This window comes from Artibeus jamaicensis, unplaced genomic scaffold (genome assembly GCF_021234435.1).
Source record: "Artibeus jamaicensis isolate MK-2021 breed Jamaican fruit bat unplaced genomic scaffold, CSHL_Jam_final contig_387, whole genome shotgun sequence".
Lineage (NCBI taxonomy): Eukaryota > Metazoa > Chordata > Mammalia > Chiroptera > Phyllostomidae > Artibeus > Artibeus jamaicensis.
Window position 1 is genome coordinate 21,276,911 of NW_026521812.1, and position 22,766 is coordinate 21,299,676.

Below are 22,766 nucleotides of genomic sequence, written 5' to 3' on the forward strand. Positions count from 1 at the left end.
GTACTAATTCCATATCTACATAAATGGTTTAAGTCTTTTATTTATGTTATGTGTTAGAAGTGTAACTCTAGAAAACAATAATGATATCCACATGGAAAATAATACCCTGGAATATGATTATTGGTTTTGTTGAACTTTCGACAAACTTGCAGTGAAAGCGTTTCAGCCATGTATTGTTATCCACAGAGTAAGACAGATGATGCCGATATCATCCACTTGATAAGATAGGGGATGCCAACTTTATTATCACAGAGTGAACAGCATGACATTTTTCTTCACACACTTTAGGCGGGAGAAATTATTGGAAAATCCCTTGGAAAATGTCAAAATGGTTTTTGTACACTGCAAACTTTAAGCTAAAAGTTATTAAATATGCTAAAAAGCATAGCAGCAGAGCTGCTGAGAGACACTCTAGACCTCCTCCCACGGAGAGTGCAATCAGACTGTGGAGGCAGCAGGAAGAAATGCTGCTTCAGATGCCAGGACGGAAGAAGGCAACGCGGGGAAACCTCCAAAGTGGCCACAGGTGGAGCAGGAGGTGCAGACCTGGATCCCGGAGCACCGTCAAACTGGGATCTCTGGACCAAGATGATGCAAGAAGAAGGCAAAAGGATTGCACAAGAAAAGAACATCGATGATTTCTCAGGGACACCAAATTGATGCTTTAACTTTATGAATAGAGAAGGTTTGAGCATGAGGACACCAGCAAAACTTGCCCCAAAACTTCCAGCAGCCAATGAGATCAAGTTTTGGAATTTTATCCTTATGTTATCAGTCTTCAAAAGGCAACTTTGAGCTGTCCCAAATCATCGCCTATGTGGATGAGGTCCCTCCCACATTTGATGTGCCATCCAACAGAACTGTAGACATCCAAGGAGCAAAGACTGTGGCTGTTGAAACTAGTCATGAGAAATCACATTTCACTGTTATTCTGCCAGGGACATCCAACCTTTTGGCAGCTCTGTGCCACACTAGAAGAAGAGTTGTCTCGGGCAGCACATTATAAATATTGTGATACGTAATCTCAAAAAATCTCAGAATGTCTTAAGTAAATGTACGATTTTGTGTCGGGCCGCATTCATAGCATCCTGGACTGCGGGTTGGACACTCCTGTGCTAGCCTGTTGTGTGCAGATGGGACAAAGCTGCCACCTATGGTCATCTTTAAAAGAAAAACACTTCCAAAAGAAAAGATTCCAAGTGGAGTTATTGTTTACATGCATGGAAAAGGATGGATGAATGAAGAAGGCATGAAAATCTGGTTTAACAAAGCCTGGCCATGAAGGCTCTGGGGTTACTTAAAAAAACAGCTTTGCTTGTTTTGGATCACCTCAAAGCCCATTTTACTCAAAATGCAAAAGCATTTGCAGGGGACTGGAAAACCTAACTTGCTGTGATACCTGGTAGGTTAACCAGCCAACCGCAACCTCTGAATGTATCAGTAAACAAGCCCTTTTAAGACCCTAATGAAGAAAGAGTGGATGTCGTGGGTGCAGTTAGCTAGTAATGATGGAACACCTACAGGCAGGGTCAAGGAAGCATTCGTCGCCCAGGTTTATGATTGGATCCTAAGATTGTGGAACTGTATCAAGAAGGAAGTGGTTAGGAAATCGTTTTAAAAATGCAGCATCAGTAATGCTGTGGATAGACCCGAGGATGATGAAATTTACTGGGATGAGAAAAGTTACTCTTCAGAAGATACCAGTAACGTTGAAATTGAAGCAGACAACACTTCTGGTACTGACAGTGACAAAGAGTTCTTGGCCTTCTATAATGTATAAGTATCGTAAATTTGTTACTGGTACATAAAATTTCTTGTACCATAATATGTTCAAAAATAAATGTTAAAATTCCTTTATACTACAAAAAACCCCAAGTATCTAATATAAATAAATAAATAATTAAATTAAAAAATTAAAATGAAAGATTTTTTTTCTGAAAATTTGGCCCCAAAATGTGGGTGCTCATTATACACAGTGAAATACAGTATTAGCAAAGATTGTATTTCAGGCAGCATCCTCCTACCTTCCTACTCCCTATGAGGGAACAGGGACAGGAGGAAGCTAAGGGACCGTCATGCAGAATACCTCACTAGTGCTGACCTGGTAATTCCACATGGACTAGTTAAAGGTTACATTTCTGGGAGAGGCTGAAACTGCGATTAGGTTAAGCGTTAAATCTTGGTTTGCTGACGTGGGGCCTAGCACAGGTGACTTCATTTTGGACCTTTTGTTTCTTTTTTTAACAGAGGTATAGTTAAGATACATTCCACAGTGACAGCAGTGGCAAGCACTGGTTAGGAACCAAGGGCTGCGGAAGGAAGCCCCAGTACTTTGAGGCCTATGTTTAGAACTTAAGAATCAATTTGGGCATACATTTTATTAAATTAATTTTACTGAAGTACAACTTATATAATAAAATGCATCCATTTTAATTATAAATTGATGAATTTGGATAAAGTTATATACCTGGATAATCACCACCACAGGCATTTTATTTGGCCAGCACTGTAGGATGATTTAAGATCCCTTATTGATGGTGTCTTCATCAAGAGGGAATCTTGCACGCAAGATCTGATGATTCATTTCATTGAGAAATTATAGATGATGGGTATTTTGTGTGATGACATGCTCAACTAAGCACACATCTGAGGAGAAGTCTTCTAGAGGTGAATGCCATAAATCAAGTAAGTATCTTGCATTTTCCAAGTTTACTTTTCTTCTCATAACCCTGGCCTGGAGTGTCTCTGAGAGACTTGGGTTCTCATTCTGGACCGGCCACTATTTATTGACAGGAAACTTGGTTAAGGTTATGTAGGTCTTTCACCTCTGTTCATCGTGAGAAAAGTGACAGGGCTCATTTTGATAATTTCTGCCTCTGACTTTCCTAATTTCTCATGGTAATGAGACTGAAATTATTTTATTTGAATTGAATGTCACAAATGTCAAATGTAAATAGAAAACCACTTTCTACCAGTGTTGCTCTGTGGATGGATTGTATTCCTTAATGAACAGGATACAGTCTGAATGTTTTGTAGCATTCATTATTCCTGGCATTGCTGTCATCAGGGAAATGTATATCTTGATTATACTCACTAAGTGACCTTGAAGTTATTTGGGTAAATAGTCTTCTAGATACATGTGTTTGTCTTGCATTAAGCTTTTCATAATGGCCGCCTTTTATTGCTTCTTGTTAGAGAAAAGAAAACCTTATCTCTGCTGTTCAGGCCTGTAACCACTCTTAAAAAGCAAAGACAAAGAAGTGTATTGTTGTTAACTCTTGTGCCTGCTGGGTCGCCAGGCATTGTTTGCTATGAATATCAAGGTTTGATGAACATAGTTGCTTATTATGGATGTCTCTAGACCATTTTAAAGCAAAATGAAATTAATCACAGTTTTTAATATTATAGACAGCTCCCGATTTGCAGAGAGCTTGCACCTCCTTGGAGATGTGTAATTTCAAACTGGGAAGGCATTTTTGGCTTAGAAACAGCATTTTAAACAGTGGTTGGATTCTCATTCTCTGAAAACAAAGGCCTATTTAACTCACAGTATACCTAAATAATGACACTTATAGATCTGTGGAATGTGTCATTTTTAACTAAATTATTCATTTATAACTAGATTTCTGTGAGGGGAAGTAGTGGTTTACAGATTTAGAATGTACGCTTTACAAACATATTTTGACCAGACATTATGCTGGGCACTGGGAATACAGAGGTTAATAAAATACAATCCTTTCTCTCAATGAATGCATGGTGGGAGGATACACATAAATAGGTCATCCTAAAATAATAAGGTTTGAAAAAGAAATGACGAGATATATTCAGGGATTAGCAAAAATTAGTGAAAGAAGAGGCAGAAGAGAGAAGTAGGGACTGGATTGTAGTGGGTCATAATGTCATGTTTACAGGGGTGGATTCTTCCTGTGGTCAGTTGGAGCTGAGCAGATCAGATTTCTGCTTAAGAAGTACCATGGAGACAGGGATATGGAGAATTGGTTTGAGGGTGCTGGGGCAGCAGCTTTATTAGGCTTTTTTAATCAGCTGGTTGAGAAATGATGAAGGCTTGAAGCAGAGGTAATCAAGATAATGAAGTAAGGTACAGATCTGAGGACTGATTAAAGCATAGGATATAAAGACTTCTTTTGTTGACTGAGGTACTGACAAGGGAATACCAGAGAGACAGGAAAAATTCAGGTTGAACAAGTAGTGTTTGAGATGATTTTGAAGGTGGACAGCATATAGTTGACGCATTGCTAAGCTATATGGAAGTATAGATTTGGGAGTCATTAGCATGTGGGTGATGGTTTGATGGTTGAAACCCTGAAATAAACCAGAATTAGGACTTTTAAAAAAATCTATGTTCAGAAGTGAGCTTGCATATTTTGGGATAAGAGCTTACTCTAGTTTCTTACAATGTAAAAAAATTTTTTAAACAAAGGGCCATGAGCACTAAACAATGGCAGTTTTCATTCATTCATTTATTTGCTTTTCATTCAATAAACATTTATTAAAGACTGTGTCTGGATTTCAGCAGATGCATAGAGTGGTAAAGGAAGTATCTTCCCTGACCTTTAGGAGGTTGCAATCACAATATCAGATTCTCTTTATTTTTAAATCCTCTATTATCAATAAAGTTATTTTAAGGAGTAAACAATTATGATAGTCTGATGCTATTAGCAGATGACTGTCGTATTTGCTAAGAAACGAATGCATGTATTTTACTTTTAGATACTTCTTTGCCATGTTACAATACAGAAATCTTATTTGTTTAAGGTGAACAGTGGAGAACAGTATAAAGAAAGGAACATACACTGAGAGTTTTCTCCTGGGAATGTACTTCTGTATCAAATGTGAGGAGACTTGTGCCGCTTCTTCTTTTAAATAAAAGAAGAGCTGTAGCCATTAATATTAGGCCAGCCCAGTTCATTGTTCAGAAACTGGTCCGACTAATATTCTGATTAGTTTTGTTCCCATTATTCAGGACTGTAGACAATTGCGTTTGTGTTTTTCTGTCTTTATCGATACTGATAAGAGCCATCTTGTGGGTTCATATTTTTGTTGCAAATGTCCTGGAGTGGAAAGTGCAAAGCAAATGTAGATACATAGTTCTGTATCTTTAGGCTGTTCTATTTGTGATGTGCCAATTAACTGAAGTAAATTTAACCCTGTGAAAAAAGATGATTCTATAAAAGGGAAAGGCAAATCTGCAGTACATATAAATATAAATTTAAGAATTAACCAAGTTCTGCAAAAATGCATATATTTTGAGAATAATTCCTGGGTAATCATATTGTTTATCACATTATTTCCCCGACTTTTGCCTTTAAAATACAATTTAACTAAAACAAACCCTGAAGCCCTAATTTGTCTATCCAATTTTACTGCTGATAACTTAAATGTGAGGCATCCAACTCCAGCCATTTTTTCTGTTTCTATGGTAACTAAAGTGTGCAAACCCAGCAGTATCACTTTCTTTCACAGCTGGCATTTTGTGTTCGCAGTAAGAAGAGGAGTTTTAGTCAAGCACAGTCTTTGTTAATTGGGATGTAACTAGGTCAGAACAATTTTGGTATCCTTTCTTCATTCTTTTAGTTTTGTACATGTGACCGTAGGTGTGTGTTCACAAGCTGTGGTTTCCTTTATTTTCTTTTAAGGCGTATACTTTCACTTATCACTGTTAGAGTTAGCCTTTTGAAAATTAATCATAGTATCTAAACACAACTCAGTGTAGAATCTTGAGGATTATATGGAGTTGTTCCAAGACTTGCCCCTAGCCCTATTGGCCTTTGAGTATTTCCATTAAGAGAAAGGAAATTTATGTGAAAATCCTTTGAAAAGCTAAATGTATTTTAATGGTGAGTATAGTATATATTTTGTTACTCTTATTTTGAAATACCAAGAATCTTGTGATCTTAACATTTACAGTATTCTCCTCTTATTCTCGGTTTCACTTTCCATAGTTTTAGTTAGCTGGGGTCAACTGCAGCCCTAAAATATTACATGGAAATCCGAGAATTAAATTTCATACCATTCTGAGTAGTGGGATGAAACTCCGGGCTGTGTGCTCCATTTTGCCTTGAATCATCCCTTTGTCCAATGTATATGTGGTATAGCTTCCTGCCCATAAGTTACTTAGTAGCCATCTTGGTTATCAGAGAGACCACATTCACTTAACTTTAATTGAAATACAATGTTATCATTGTTCTATTTTATTATAAGTTACTGTTTATATTTTATTTATTTTTATTAATTTTAGAGAGAGAGAGGAAAGGAGAGATAGAAACATCAATTCGTTGTTCCACTTATTGATACTTTCATTGATTGATTCTTATGTGTGCCTTGACCAAGAGATTAAACCTGCAACTTTCCTATATCGGGTACAATATTGTAACCAACTGAGATACCAGGCCAGGTCCTAGTTACTGTTAATCTCTGTGACTAATTTAGAAATCAAACTTTAGACTTACGGCCAAGATGGAGGCATAGGTAAATACACTTTGCCTCCTTACACAATCAAAGAAGGACAACAACAAGTTTAAAAACAAAAAAATAACCAGAACTGCCAGGAAATCTTAACTGTTTAGAAGTTGGACAACCAAGGATTTAAAGAAGAAACGTTCATCTGGACAGTAGTAGGGGTGGAGATGGGTATCCGGGCAGAGAGGACACACAACGAGGTGGTGGCTGGTGGACCAGGAAGTCCCATATTTGTGTGCGGATAAACTGGGAGGAACAACTGGGAAGCGAGACAGACAACACAATCCAGGGTTCCAGGACAGGGAAATAAGGCCTCAAAGATGCTGACCGAAAAAGCGTGTGGGGGTAGTGGTGGCAGGAGAAACTCCCAGTCTCGCATGAGAGTCCATTGGAGAGACCCACGGGATCCTAGAACGTACACAAGCCACCCGCCCAGGAAGGGCCCAATTTCTGTGTGAGTAGTGGGGGAAGTGACTGAAAGCTGAGCAATTGGCATTGTTCCCTCTTGGACCCCCTCCCCCACATACAGCACCACAACACAGAGACGATGGTTGCCCTGTCCTGGCGCATACCTTAGGCCCCACTCCTTTCAATGGAAAAGGCACGCCAAGACCAAAAAAATACCGCTCAAATGAAAAAGAACAGATCAAAGCTCCAAAAATAGAACTAAGCAATGAAGAGACAGCCAAGCTATCAGATGCATAGTTCAGAACACTGGCAATCAGGATGCTCACAGAAATTGTTGAGTATGGACGCCAAATAGAGGAAAAAGTGAAGGTTATACAAAGTGAAATAAAGGAAAATATATAGGGAACCAACAATGAAGGGAAGGAAACCAGGACTCAGATCAACAATTTGGACCAGAAGGAAGAAATAAACATTCAACCAGAACAGAATGAAGAAACAAGAATTCAAGAAAATGAGGAGAGGCTTAGGAACCTCTGGAACAAGTTAAACATTTAAACATCCCAATCATAGGGGTGCCAGAAGGAGAGAAGAAGAGCAAGAAATTGAAAACTTATTTAAAGAAATAATGAAGGAAAACTGTTCCAATCTGGCAAAGGAAATAGACTTCCGGGAAGTCCAGGAGTCTCAGAGAGTCCCAAAGAAGTTGGACCCAAGAAAGCACACATCAAAGCACACCACAATTACATTACCCAGGATTAAAGAGAAGGAGAGAATCTTAAAGGCAGCAAGAGAAAAGAGGTAGTTATCTACAAAGGAGTTCCCGTAAGACTGTTAGCTGATTTCTCAGAAGAAACCTTATGGCTAGAAGGGGCTGGAAAGAAATATTCAAAGTCATGAAAAACAAGGACCTACATTCAAGATGACTCTGTCCAGCAAAGCTCTCATGTACAATGGAAGGGCAGATAAAGTGCTTTCCAGATAAGTCAAGTTAAAGGAGGTTATCATCACCAAGCCCTTATTATATGAAATGTTAGAAAGACTTATCTAAGAAAAGGAAGATGATCAAAAATATGAACACTAAAGTGACAATAAATTCACAACTGTCAGGAACTGAACCTAAAAAAAAAAAGAAAGAAAAAGAAAAACAAACTAAGCAAACAACTTGAACAGGAGCAGAGTCACAGAGATGGAGATCACATAGGAAGGTAGAGGATGGAGAATGGGGGAAATGATACAGGAAGAAGAAGCATAAATGGTAGAGGCAAAGTAGAGGGAGGTTAAGAACAGCATAGGAAATGGAGAAGCCAACAAACTTATGTGTATGACCCATGGAGATGAACTAAGGCGGAGGCATGCTGGTGGGAGGTGAGGTGCAGGGCAGAGGGGAATAAAGGGGAGAAAGAAATGAGACAACTGTAATAGCGTAATCAATAAAATATATTAAAAAATAAAAATGAACTTTATCATAGGTATGGCAGTGTATAGGAAGCAGCACAGTACACATAGGATTTGGTACTATCCATGGTTTCTGGCATCCATTGGAGGTTTTAAAACTTGTATTTACTTGTTTTGAAAGAGACAGGTGATCCTAAATAAAGGATGTGCACTTTAAAATGACTTCTCCTGCAATTCTAGATCTTAACTTGACTACTCCGTGGATACTGCCCAAACTTTGGGTTTCTTTCTTAGGCTGTACAAAAGAGGTCACAGCCACTGCTCCCCTAAACCATGTTACCACCTTTGCCCACATCTCAGATTCTACATGGAGACCCCACACTTAGAGCTTCCATAGGCTTCAAGTGTGTTACATCAAAATATTTTCCACTAGCTTCGATACTAGCTAGACCCCCCTCTCTCTATATATATATCCTCATTCCATTACGGTGCACATACTCTGTTTCCACGTAATACTGACTGTAGGAACTTCTAACAAGAGTTAACTAACACGATGTAAGACCAGCTTCCTGCTTTTCTTCTATTCAGCAGTTCATAATCTGTTTACATTTTTTATATGAAGTAGTTTTTGCTCCCATATGGCATGCATTGTGTTTTTGTCTGTCATTATTTTTTAAAGAATTTAAGCTCAAAATTTAGGAAATACAAATTATGTTTCAAATTATATCTAAGAGAGAGTCGGAGAAACATTGATTTGTTGTTCCACTTACCGATGCCTTCATGATTGATTCTTGCATGTGCCCTGACTGGGGATTGAATTCACAACCTGGATGTATCAGGACAGTGCTCTAATCAGCTGAGCTACCCACCCAGGGTTAAAATTGTTATATTCCAGAGATCCCCTTCTTACCAAAGCCTTCAGAAGTACACTATAGTTCTGTATTTATGTTCTTTCCACCTGTTTGAATATTATTTACTATGTCTGTCTTCTTTTGAGTCACCAGTGACCTCCTAATTGTCCAAAAGTTACCTTTTCCCTGCTTCGTTCTCTTGTGCCTAAAGATCACCTCTTCCTTTCTCGACTCTCTTGGCTACTAGAAGCCTGTGCTACCTACATTTTCTTACTGTGGGTGTTCCTTTTCAGGTTGTTTCATTGGCTCCTTTTCATCTAACCACCTGATTTTTTTCTCAGCATTATTTATTTCTTATTGTATTTTTTAAAATGCAATTTCTCTAATTATAAATAATACCAAAATATACAAAAGCAAACATTATAGAAATACATGTTGTAGTAGTAAATGACAGTCTGTCCAAACGCTTCTGTCGGAGATTGGGCAGAACACCAAAATCTACATATGTATTACACAACTTGCAAAAATTATAGATCATACAGAAACCTAATGTAAAATAATGCTAATTCTAGTCATGTAAAACCAGAAGTTTTCCATGTTTCCACATCATTCTGTATGATCGACAAGCCCCCTCTCAGCCTTCACCGTACCTCCCCACTGCTCCTCCAGCTAACTCTCCTCACACCGACTTCAGCCTCTTTGCCCCTCTCCTGGTAGCCAGCCTGCTGGCTCTCCCAGGTTTTTCCTTACTGCTCCAGACGCCATGTCCTTGCCCTTCCTGCAATTTGTGGCAGCCCTCACTGACTCTCACGGCACAGGCCAGGCAGTGCTCAGGTGCCTATCCTGTTCTCAAATGAATTGTACCAAAGGCAGAACAATCGGAAACAGCAGGCAGGCCCTCCCTTGGGTTACCTTCTCTCTAGAACCATCAGTGTCCCATCATTCTGTTCTTCCTGCTGCCTAGCATGTCTGCAGTTCACCAGGCAAACTCCTGCCTCAGGGCTTGCAACTTGCTCCTCCCTTTTAGATTCAGCCAGGTTATACTGTCCTTTCTTTAGATCTTATCCCAAATGTTAACTTCTCATGGAGGTATTCTCTGAATAATTTAAAATAGTGCTTATATATTGTTGAAAATAATGCCCTCCTAAACCACTCCCAGCAGGACTTGCTCCCACTTACTGCTTTCTTTTTGTCCTTATTATAGTCTTAATACATGGTGTATACCAAAGAATATTTGGAACATTTATGTACTTCACAAAGCTTAACAGTCAAGAGCCTGTCCCTTAGCCCAATAGCTGGAACATTACCAATAGCTTGCTTCTACTTAACGTTTTTCGCTATCCTACCCTCCAGCCTCCTTCCAAGAGGTAACAAATAACCTGAATTTTGAATCCACTACTCACTTCTTTGTAAAAACAGATTTATTACATTTACATGTATGCCTAAACAAGGCATACATGTAATAATGTACAGATATATATACACATATATATTTTTACTTTGCTTGGTTTTAAGTTTTATGAAAATGGCACCCTGCTGTATATAGCTTTAAACTGTTTTTTTTTTCCACTTAACATAATGCTTCTAAGACTTGAACATTTTTAAACCCTTATTTGTAGTTCACTGATTCTCACTGCTATTTTAAAGTTCATGTGTGACTCTACCACAATTAATTTCTCCATTTTTCTATTAGCTAAAAATCTGGGATGTGTCCATATTTTTTTTGTATTACAAACTGTGCTTCTAAGAACATTCTCCAGAAATGGAATTACTGAGTCGAAGGGTGTGCAGCATTTCAGTTTTGCAAGGTGATGCCAAATCCTTTTCCAAAGAAGCTGTACCGATTTACTCTCCTACCAGCAATGTATTGAAGTTTTCCCGGGCCCACTTACTATTTAACATTTCTTAATTTTTAACCAACATACCAGGTGTGAAACAGTATCTCACTGTGATATTCATTTGCATTTCCTTTGTTATTAATGAGGTTGAGCATCTTTTCATATGCTTAGTGGTTAAACATGGTTCTTGTTAAATACCTGTTTGGACATTTTGTCCATTTTTCTACTGGGTTGCTTTTCATACTGATTTGCAGGAAGTTCTTTATTCTGGATACTAAATCTCTGTTACTTGTATGTGTAACAAATACTTCTGGTTGGTACTTTGTCTTTATTTTCTTTATCTTTGATGATCGGAAGTTATTTTAATAACCAAATTTATCAGTCTTTTCTTTTTATGGTTATTTCTTGTATCTTGTTTAAGAAATTCTTACCTCAGGGTCAGAAAGAGTGTTTCCTACATTTTTTATTTTATTTTATTTATTTACTTTTAGAGAGAGGGGAAGGGAAGGAGAAAGAGTAGAAGAGAAACATCAATGTGTGGCTGCCTCCCATGAGTCCCCCACCGGGGACCTGGTCTGCAACCCAGGCATATGCCCTGACTGGGAATCCAACCAGCGACCCTTTGCTTCACAGGCCCGCACTCAGTCCACTGAGCCATAGCAGGCAGGGTCTGTTTTCTACATTTTCCCCCCCAAAGTTTTAAAGTTTTGCTTCACATTTAAGCCTTTAATCCACCTGAAATTGGTTTTTGTGCGTGTGGTATAAAGTGAGGATTCATTTTCTTTCTTTCTTTTCCCCATTTGGATGACCTGTTCCGCCAGCACCGTGTATTGCAAGTTCTTCTCTCCCCACCGAGCTCAAGTTCCTCTCCTCTCACTGTCTTGGTTCCATCCAGCACTGTGTTCCGTCCCACAATGAGTTTGTCTTCAGCGGGTCTTTCCCTGTACCAGTATCTTGTTGTCTTAATTGCTTTAGGTTTAAAATAAATCTTGCTGTCGTGTTTTGAGCCAGATTTCTCTCCTCATCTCTGCTTCTAACGCTTTCACAGTATCTTGGCTATTCTTAGTTCTTTGCTCTTCCACATACATTTTTAAACGAGCTTTTCAAGTTCCACAATAAAAGACCTGGATGAGATTTTGATTGAAGTTGCATTGAATTTACACATAAGTATGAGGAGAATTGATGTCTTTGCTATACAGGGGTGGGCAAAAGTAGGTTTACAGTTGTTCATATGGAAAATAATATACTAATTAATAATAAAAGAAGAAACTGTTTCACCTACTTCCTGTAAACCTATTTTTGCCCACTCACTCTATTGAATCTTATCTGTAAACATGGGCTTTTAATTTATTTAGGATTTTGTAATATCATTTAGTATAAGATTACAGGATGTGTTGTATAAAAATATTGTACATCCTTTGATATATTTATTCTAGGCACCTTACCATTTTTGTTGTTTCTGCTGTAGAAATGCTGCCTTTTGAAAAATTATGTTTCCCAGCTTTTTAAACAATTTTTAAATATATTTTATTGATTATGCCATTGCATTTGTTCTATTCCCCCCTTCATTCCCCTCCACCCTGCATACGCCCTCCCCCACCATTCCCCCCTTTAGTTTATGACCACATGTCTCAAGTTCTTTAGATTCTATATTTTCCATACTATTTTTGCCTTCCCCCCTATTTTCTACCTACCATCTATGCTACTTATTTTCTGTACCTTCTCCCCTCTTCTCCTTCTCCCAGTCTCCTGTTGCTAACCCTCCATGTGATCTTCATTTCTGTGGATCTGCTCCTGATCTAGCTGTCCTCTTAGTTTGCTTTTCTTTTAGGTGTGGTTGTTAATAACTGTGAGTTTGCTGTCCTTTCACTGTTCCTATTTTTATCTTCTTAGATAAGTTCCTTTAACATTTCATATAATAAGGGCTTGGTGATGATGAACTCCTTTAACTTGACCTTATCTGAGAAGCACTTTATGTGCCCTTCCATTCTAAATGAAAGCTTTGCTGGATAGAGCAATCTTGGATGTAGGTCTTTGGATTTCATGACTTGGAATACTTCTTTCCAGCCCCTTCTTGCCTGTAAGATCTCTTTTGAAAAATCTGCTGACAGTCTGATGGGAACTCCTTTGTAGGTGACTGTCCCCTTATCTCTTGCTGCTTCTAGAATTCTCTTCTTCCTTTTAATCTTGGCTAATGTAATGATGATGTACCTTGGAGTGTTCCTCCTTGGGTCCAACTTCTTTGGGACTCTCTGAGCTTCCTGAATTTCCTGGAAGTCTATTTCCTTTGCCAGATTGGGGAAGTTCTCCTTTATTATTTGTTCAAATAAGTTTTCCACTTGTGGCTGTTCCTCTTCCCCATCTGGTACCCCTATAATTTGGATGTTGGAATGTTTAAATATGTCCTGGAGGTTCCTAAGCCTCTCCTCCTGTTTTTGAATTCTTGTTTCTTCACTCTTTTCTGTTTGGTTGTCTCTTTCTTCCTTCTGGTCCACTCCCTTGATTTGAGTCCCAGTTTTCTTTCCATCACTATTGGTTCCCTGTGCATTTTGCTTCATTTCACTTAGTGTGGCCTTCATTTTTTCATTTAATGTGCAACTAAAATTAACCAGTTCTGTGAGCATCCTGATCACGAGTGTTTTGAACTTTGCCTCTCTTTGCTATCTGATAGGTTGGCTCTTTGTTGCTTAGAAGTATTGACTCTGGGGCTTTGAGCTGTAATGTTTTGGTCTTGGTCTGTTCGTGCCTGTTACGTATGGGGGGCAAAGCCTTAGGTGTTCACCAGGGTAGGGTGACCCAGGTCTCTGGTTTGTGACGCTCTATGTGGGGTCAGGGGTCAGAGAGGGACAATGGCGTTTGTTCTGCTCTCTCTCAGATTTCGGTCCCCTCTGCCGCTTCCCACAAGCAAATTGGGCCCTTCTGGTAATGGTTCCCGGGTGGGTGTGCTTGTGTATGTTCTAGGACCCTGTGGGTCTCCCCAGTGAAACTTCCTGTGAGGCTGGGAGTCTTTCCCGGCACCTCAACCCCTGAAAGTTTTTTTAGTCGATGCTTTTAGGCTTTATTTCCTGATGCTGGGGCCCTGGTTTGTGCAGTCTGTCTCACTGCCTGCTTTTTTGCCTGGTTTATTCGCACGCAAATGTGTGTCCGCGGTCAGCCATCCGCCTTGCCCGCTTCGCTGGGTCTGCTTGTTTCCTCCCTGCACCTGGGTCCGCTAACCACCACCTTTTCCTGCCGGGACCCTTCTGCACCAGCTGCTGACACTGCTGCTTTTACAGGGTTTGGATGAATGGTTTGTTGTTGTGGGGCTTGGGTACAGTTCAGTTTTCTGTCTGTTCTGATTGTGTTTTTGTTTCTAAATTTTTGTTGTCCTTAAATTTGATTGTGTGAGGAGGTACAGTGTTTCCACCTACGCCTTCATCTTGGCTGGGAGTTAAATAAAGTCTTAAAAAAATAAAATTAATAAATATAAAGTTGTTCATATGCTGCTTTTATCTTTCTAACCTTCACAGAATTTATAGTTAAGTTCATTTCTGTAATCTGTAATGCTGTTAATTTGTACCTTCTTTCCTTTTGCTCAGGTTGTCCTAGAGCAAAGGTGTCCAACCCGTGGCCCATGGGCTGGATGTGGCCCAGGCTATGAATATGACCCAATGGGAAATTGTAAATTTACTTACAACATTAGTTTTATTACTTAGATACGTACATTTTCTAAATTAGTGATCACAAAGTTGGGACCTGCTCGACAATTTTAAAAGATTATTGAAAGTGCTGCTGCATAATTTGGGTTATTGTGTGAGGACTTTTTTGCTTATCTGTGGTGGTAGATATCACAAGAATTATGCGTGGATCTGTTTTTCTTTTTGCTCTTGAGTTTTCATTAGTGTTTGTGTATATAATGTGTGGTCAAGGACAACTTTTCTTCCAGTGTGGCTCAGAGACGCCAAAAGTTTGGACACCCCTGTCCTAGAGGCTTCATAAATCCTCTCTAGTTCATGGGTTTCTTCCCTTGCCCCTTCGTTCTTCTGTGTGTTTTGTTTATTCTGTTGAGCTTTTTAAACTTAACTTTGGCACACGGTGATTTTTATCCTTCTTTCCTTTCTAACATAAATGATTTCTTCATAGTTTTTTCTTTTACTGCTTAGTGAGTTAGAATTTTTTAATATTTTCAAATATGTGGAGTTTTAAATTTATGCTTTTGTAATTGACTTTTAACTTAATTGCAGGGTGGTCACAGAATATAGCCTGTTTGATAATAATTCCTTGAAATTTCTTGAGACCTACTAGTATGCTTTCAGTATTTGTAAATATTCAAGTGTACTTTAGAAAAATGTGTACCTCTCCAATGATTGGGTAAAAGATGTGTATATGACTGCTATGTCATCCTTGTTCATTGTTTTGGGGTAGTCTGTATCTTTTCCTGCTTGACATCAGTAATCTAGAAAAGTGTGGTATCATGGGTCTTTTCCCTTCCTGAAGTTACATCATTTTTACGTGTATGTAGTTATTCAAGTACATCACAAATGTAGGAGTGTTACCTCTTCTTGGAGAACTGAACCTTGTATCATTATGTAGGGACCCTCTCTATTCCTAGTAATACTTTTGTCTTAAAGCTACTTTGTTTGACATTTACTTAGGTAATCTAGCCAACCCCCTCCCCCCCATTTATTGAATTTATTGAGCTGACTCTGGTTAACAAAATTTGCAGGTTTCACTTCACAATTCTATAACACATCATCTCTACACTGTATCGTGTGTGTTTACCACTCCAAGTCAAATCTCCATCACCATTCATCTCCCTCCCCATACCCTCCTCCAGCCTACTCCATGATCTAACTTTAGCCTTTCACTTTCAGCTTTTACGGTGCTTCCACTTAGGTGGATCTCTCGTAAATGGTATAGAATGGATTTTGTTTTCAAAATTTTCAATATGGAAATCATATGCTTTTAGCATGAAAATGGGCCTAAGTTAGGAAGTTTTTTTTCCAGAGAGGATTTCCTCTGCTTCTACTGGAAGCATCTCGGTTTATTTTCTTTTCCTTGAGTGTTTCAGCTGATTGAGGGGTAGCAGCTCAGCTTTCACATTTTGCTAGTGGCCCATGGTTCAGTGTCCCCACTGAAGTGTGTTACTGTCACCCACCTTCCTGTCATTCTCCATCCACAAGGATACATTATTTGGGGTGAGGCTGGGGGCTGTTATAGACCTCTGTTGAGATCAGGGATTCTTCAAAGAATGTTTCTTATGTAGCTAGCCTATGTCTGTTTTGTAGTGACAGAGTCCCCTAGAGCACTTAATCAGCTGTAATACCAGCTGTGGAAATTTCTGGTATTCTTGTTTTGTTTCGTTTTTCCACAATACTTACCAGTATCTGATGGACTGTACATTTGTTTATTGCTTTTCTCTTCCCGCTAGAATGTAAGCTTCATGAGGTCAAGGGTTTGTCCTATTTTCTTTACTGCTATATCTTTAGCATCTAAACCAATGCCTGATACTTGGTATGTTCTCAGTCAATATTTGTGGAATGAATGACTATGGAGGATGGAGAAGGTGGTGTAAAAAAAGCCATGCCAAGTACTCAACTTTTACCTTGAAATGCTCTGGTATGTTCCTCCTTGACTATTGTCACAAGTTAGGATGCCCTTACTTTTCCCCAGGTTACTGTAGCCCACATCCCCCTCGTCTCTCTGTCTCTGCTTTGTAGTTTATCCATCCCTTCCATTTCATTCTTCATAATCCTACCAGAGTTTTTCCCCTAAATAGATGTAGGGAACTGCCCTTCCTGGTTTCAGAAGCTGTAACCTGCCATGGCTGAGGCTGAGTGAGAGACCTTGGGACCATAAGGCACTAAAGAGACAAAGCTTATCTCCCTGGCAGGGGTGCTGCCTCATCCCCTTTTTCTTCACCCTGCTTGGCCTCAAGCCTGACCGGTTAGCCAATGAAGGGTAAGATTCCTCAAGGGAGGGATGACCTAAGACAGACATGGTCACGAGGGGGCCATCAGGGAAGGACTTCAGGGGCTATGGAGAAAGGGGTGATGGACCCTCACCCCTTGGCTTTGACACAGCCTGGTCCTCATTCTGTCTGTGAGAAGTCTCCTAATCTCTTGGCTGCCTTACTTCCCCTGCTTGACTTAAGCCTGATACGATGACAGAGGGCACTGCAGTCCTGTGCTGGAAAGGGCAGGTTCCCCGGGGGTAATCAGGCCTAAGAAAGAATGCATAAAATCCTTGAAACCTGCTTCGCTAAGGATACCCTCAATTTTTTGATAAGAGTCCAAGGAGGAAATGAATGTGTTTCTCAAAGTTTTATAGCCCATTAACTAACTGACCCTGACTCAGAATAAGCCCTCATAGTTTTTTGTATGTTATCTATTCTTTGATCCTTACTGCCTGACGATGATTGATGAGCTTTACCTGTGCAAATTGAACCCAATAAAAGGCTATTGAGGAAAAGGCTCTTGGTCCTTCTCCTTTGAGAGATTGGCCACCTGTCCTCCCCAAGCAGATCATGTCTTGGTAGACTTATTCTCATCTACCAAGAATAAGTCTTGGTAGATGGGGACGGGGGTGGGGCCCTGTGGGTGGAGTCCCACCTCAAATATAGATCTGATTATTTTACTGTTCTCTCTCAGCTTTGCCTATGGAATAAATTCCAGCTTCTTTAATGTGGCATTTTATTCCCAGCATGGTTTTCAGTCTTATTTCTACACTGGGCATTTTGAACGCTTTAGATTCTCAGTGTGCCGTGTCTGTGATGTTTATGTGATCATGCTCATATCTATGGGGCTCCTTCAGCCTGAAAAGTGGTTCTTTTGTTTATGCTTATCAAAATCTTAGTCATCCTTATATTCATTCAAAGTTATCTTCTTACTAAAGACTAATATTCATTGAGAAATACCATTCATTCTTGACATTTTATTTTGCTGTTTTGTATTCTAAAAAGCTGTCTGTCTGTTCATCTTTCATTATTAGATTTTAAGTTCCTTGAGTGAAGAGATTTTCTTTGTTTCTCGAGACTCTCCAGTGCAATGCTTTAAACATAATGGATCTTTGGTAAATAGTTTTAAAGGTTGAATTTTGAATGCTAAGTTGTCATCTGATGCTATTTTTCTCCTTCTGCTATGGTAAACTAATTTTGTCTTTTGTCTTCAGTTATCATATTCCAGTGACAAACTTTCAAATTCAAATCTTCCCACTTTTACTCCATGGCTATGATGACCTAGGCATCTCACCTTTCTCAAATTCACTATGTCATTGCCATCTTTTTGTCATTCCTACTCCAAACCAGTACTTCTCGTAACTTTGCCATGATAAGATACCATCATTCTTTCAGTCATATAACTCAAAATCTTGGTGAAATCTTTATCACCCTTTGTCTTGATCTTCTGATTTCAACAAATCAGAAAGTCCTGTTTATTTCTTCTTTAAGGTGTTATTCATTTCATAACTCATTTCCAGCTGAGAAGACCTTACAAATGGAATTTCCAGAGGAGACTTATTGCCTGCAGTCCTCCCTAGACAATTCCTGTTTCCAAACGTCCACTACAAATGAGGAAGACTTCAAAGATGATGGATACATTTGCAGCCTACTGTTTATATAGCTTTGTATTAGCCTCGGTCTTTATTTTATGTCTCGAAATTATATTTTGAATACCTTGCTTTTGCATGAACTAGAGCTGAAAACATGTATGAATTTTAATGGAGTCTGTTGAATGTTGATCATATTTTCCTACAGAAGTTTAGAAATATTTAGCAAGGAATATTCCATTTGATTTGTTTAAATGAAGGTAATTGTGTTGTGGTTTGAAATTTTATATGAATTTTTCAGCCACAAAAACTGTTGTGGGCAGCAAGTAGACAGTTTATGATTTGTACAGGTTTTTAAATTATTACTCATTACTTTTGTGAGGCAAATGGAAATGACAGCTTTAATTACTTTGTATTTATTTGTATGATAAAATTTTGAAAACAAGATGTTTCCATAGTGAAGATATTTATGGAAAGTTGGTGCTAACTTCAAGGATGTCAAATGCTTTAACTATGTAGAGGGTACTTAATATTTGATTATAGTTTTGTTGAAAATACAGAATATTATAAGAACTTTTTTTTCATTTTAGAGCATGTCAAAAGAATAAATATAGTAATTTGAATGCTCTGTTTTTACTTCTAGAAACCAGCAAATATCCTAGTAATGGGAGAAGGTCCTGAGAGGGGGAGAGTCAAAATAGGTAAGTAATTATTTGTAAAATAATTTATTAAGAAACTGAAGTGACTGCAATGATGGATTCCCTTTTTAATACTATTATGTAAGTAATTAATTTAAAAATTACTTTGTCACAATATATTTAGAAAAGGTATTGGGAAATATAGTATTTAAATCCCTCATTTATTCCCAAAATACGGTTCTATAATTCTAAGCTGAGATAAGCAAGCCCATGAAAAATTTCATTCCCATACAAAATCCCAAACATGTATTTATGTCACTATTACTGTCCTGCACAGTCATCCAAAACATAATCCATAAATCTTAATTTTGTTTCAACTTTACCAAGTGTTCTTCCCTTAAATATATCTCTTCCACTCTTACCTAATACGTATAGGCCTCTACAGATATCTTTCCCCCATCGCACGTGTGTTCTGTGCCGGGTACCAACATATCTTTTCCAAATGGATGTGTATGTTTATAGACTCTCTTACTTGCCAATCTTAAGGTTAAGGCAGTGGAAAGAGTCTCATCTATACATTAAAATTTTTTTTAACCCTGAAGGATCTAAAAGAAATTGGCATTATTTATGCCCATGACATATTTGGGGAGAAAATGAGCTAAGAAATACTTTGTTCTAATTCCTCTTAATAGAAATTATGTTTATTGAATGTTCAATGTTTTTTAGAAGGATTTCAAAATACATTTTATTTCATCAACCTGCTTTCCTTGCTCTTAGATTATATTACACTAGGGTTGGTACAGAATGCTAACTTGACCTACTACAAGTTCATTCTGTCCTACTTCAGCTGAGCCTGCCCTGCCGCCTGGTCTACTTCAGTTAATACACCAGCCCAAGCCCTGAAGAAGCTGTTCTGAGCCAACTTCTCTTTCTTTAAATCTCTGCTCTGAGTTTACTTTGATTCAGTTGTTCAAAAGTTTTGTTGATGTTAATTAAAAACCAGGTCACTGCTTTCCTTCCCTTTCCCTTTCCTTTTCCATGTCCTTTGCCGCCCCTCACTTGTTTCTCACTCACGCTTACATTTTTTCTTATAGGCATTTATTGTGTACCTGCTTTTTGCTAGACACTGGCGAAGGTGGGAGGGAGGTACAGGATAGTTCCTCCCTGTGAGAGACAGTAAAATAAACAGTGTACTACCCAGTGTGATAGATACTTTCATATGTTACTTACCTTGTTGTCTTACACACCCACCCTTTATGGTAGATATTGTCGATAAGGAAAGCTGGGTTTAGAGAGGTTGTAGCTTGTTCTGCCTTCCAAAGGAAGGACTTGAATTCCAAGTCCAGAGTCTCTTTCCCTACAAACATTGCTACCCAGTGAGAGCAGAGCCGTCTGTTGTGACCTCACTGACCACTTTTTGTCAGCACAGCTCTGCCTTTGAAACAGTCAGAGGAAGAGGGACTCTGCCCTCCTGAGGTCCAGCTGGTGTCCTTCTTCGCTGCAATGACCCTCCTGCTACCCTTCAGCCCCTCATATTATGGGATCTCCATTCTCCCCTTCTCAGGATTCCCTTCTTCACCTTCAAACATTCACGGTTCTCTTCTCAATTCTAAATTACATCTTCTCATTTCCATTTTGTTTTCTTTACCATCTGTTCTACTTGTTTTTCCTTGTTCCTCTACTTCTAGAACACATTCACCCATTGGTGCCACTCACTCTGATTTTTTATAACCTATCCTCTAATTGCATTCCTCAGTCGAAACTGCTCTGTAAAAGGACACCTTTTGACTTCTGTTTTACCAAATCTAGTGGCCCGTATTTAGTCACCGTTTTCCCTTCCTGCCTTAGCCATTTGTTCTCCTGAGCAGTCTCACCTTGGGACTTTGTTTTCTTGGTCTGTATGACATCACATATTCTGTATACCACTTCTCCTGTTACTTCTGTATTTTATTCATTACTGCCTCTTACTCGTATCAGCCTTTGTTTCAGTACACCCTAGCCACTGGCTTTGGACATGACTCCCTCTACAATTTATTCTTTAGGGAATTGGTTATCTGTAGCCTCAAAATCTTAGACTCTATGGAAATTATTCTAAGATCTAGATTTCAGATTCCATTCTGTCACCCTAAATGAAATCCTTATTGCTATTTGGTTTCCTCTCGTCAGCCTATACTCTGTTATTCCAGACCAAATTCACATCTTCCTACACTCTCCCTTGCTTGTACCTGTCACCACATTTAACCCAGTCACCAGACTCCTCCTTATGTCTCCACAGCCTCTCAACGTAAAATTCTGTATCCTAACCAGGCTAGTTAGTTGCCTTACCGTTAAGAGTGTTAGAATAGTAATTCTGTCTAAGACTCCAGATAAAATCAGGGTTAAAACTAAGCAGTAATTAATAATAAAGGTCAAGTAAACAATCTATTTGATTAATTGCTTTCAATTTTGTTTTAATAGCACATTATTATTATTTTTTAATAGTAATGCTCTGATGTCTATGCTTAACACCACAATACAGTTCTTTTCTGGTTGAAAAGAAAAGCATTGTCAGCAGAAAACACGTTGTGCCCTGTCCCATAGCTGAGCCTTTCCCTCCGCAGCAACCTACAGCCCTCCCAGGCTTTACCGAAGACACTCATGGCCTCCTTTACTATTCCCAACTATCGATCCTTCAGCTCAGGTTCTCCTTCCCACGTAGTCCATTTTTAGGCGTGTTTATCAAACACGGTTCCAGATAATACAATGGAGACATAGGCTCTTCCTTTAGGAGATTTAGAGTTTAGCAGAAACCAGTAGCAACTTTCCTTTATTCTTACAACACTTACCCTTTTAAAATTTTTGTCTACTTTGTGTATTCTGTCATCTCACCTTCATGTAAGCCCCTTGGTGGTAGACAATTTGCTCTTTTTCTTTTTCTCTTTTGCTCTTTTTCTCTCATTTGTTTTGCCCGATTACCACCCACAGCAGAATTTTACTACTGCTACCAACTGAATTGAAAATTTCATTCCTATCTAATTTTAGGAAAACAATTGTTAGTAACGTTTAAGCTAGTTACCTTTTGTCTAAATTAGTAATTATTTGAAAAATGGTTTAAAATTCCTTTAAAGTTCATACAATAGGCAGGGATTGTTTTCAAGAATGTATATTGTGTTTTCTGGCCTTTCATTTCACAGTGAATAGGTGTGGCTTAGATAAAACTAAGGAAGTACAGAATAAGGGGAGAAATACTGGCTTTGGCCTTTACTTCAAAACAAAATGTTTTTCAGTGGGTGGAACAGCATTCCATCATGTTAGTTTGCCACCAGCAGCAGTCAACATCTGTTAAATTTATAAAGCAGTTCTGTGAAGTAGGTGTAAAATCGGTAGAATGGTTTCGGATGTTTTTACTTGCTATAGGGAAATTTAGTTAAGAAAGAATAGGCATTAGCACAAGCTTCCTTGGACAGATTTAGTTTTTAAGACCCGGCTTCTCCAAAACATTGTCAGAAAGTCTTAAATTACTCAAAATCTCAAAAAATAATATCACTGTAAATTAAAATTTTAATGTATGTTATAGCTTATCAGTTTTAGATTAAATGATTCTCTGTAGTTGTAATTTTATGTACTATTTGTGCATTTTATAGTACATTGGG

At 38.6% G+C, this 22,766-nt stretch overlaps 1 protein-coding gene across 3 annotated transcripts in view; it reads left to right on the top strand.

Annotated features, from left to right (window-relative positions):
• CDK19 (cyclin dependent kinase 19) overlaps window positions 1-22,766 on the top strand; it is a 150,927-nt gene that overhangs the window by 105,826 nt on the left and 22,335 nt on the right. For all 3 annotated transcript variants that reach the window (XM_053664768.1, XM_037158974.2, XM_053664769.1), the window contains one exon: window positions 19,140-19,197. In XM_053664768.1, coding sequence (XP_053520743.1) covers window positions 19,140-19,197 — 58 coding nt within the window. The remainder of the gene's footprint in view (window positions 1-19,139; window positions 19,198-22,766) is intronic.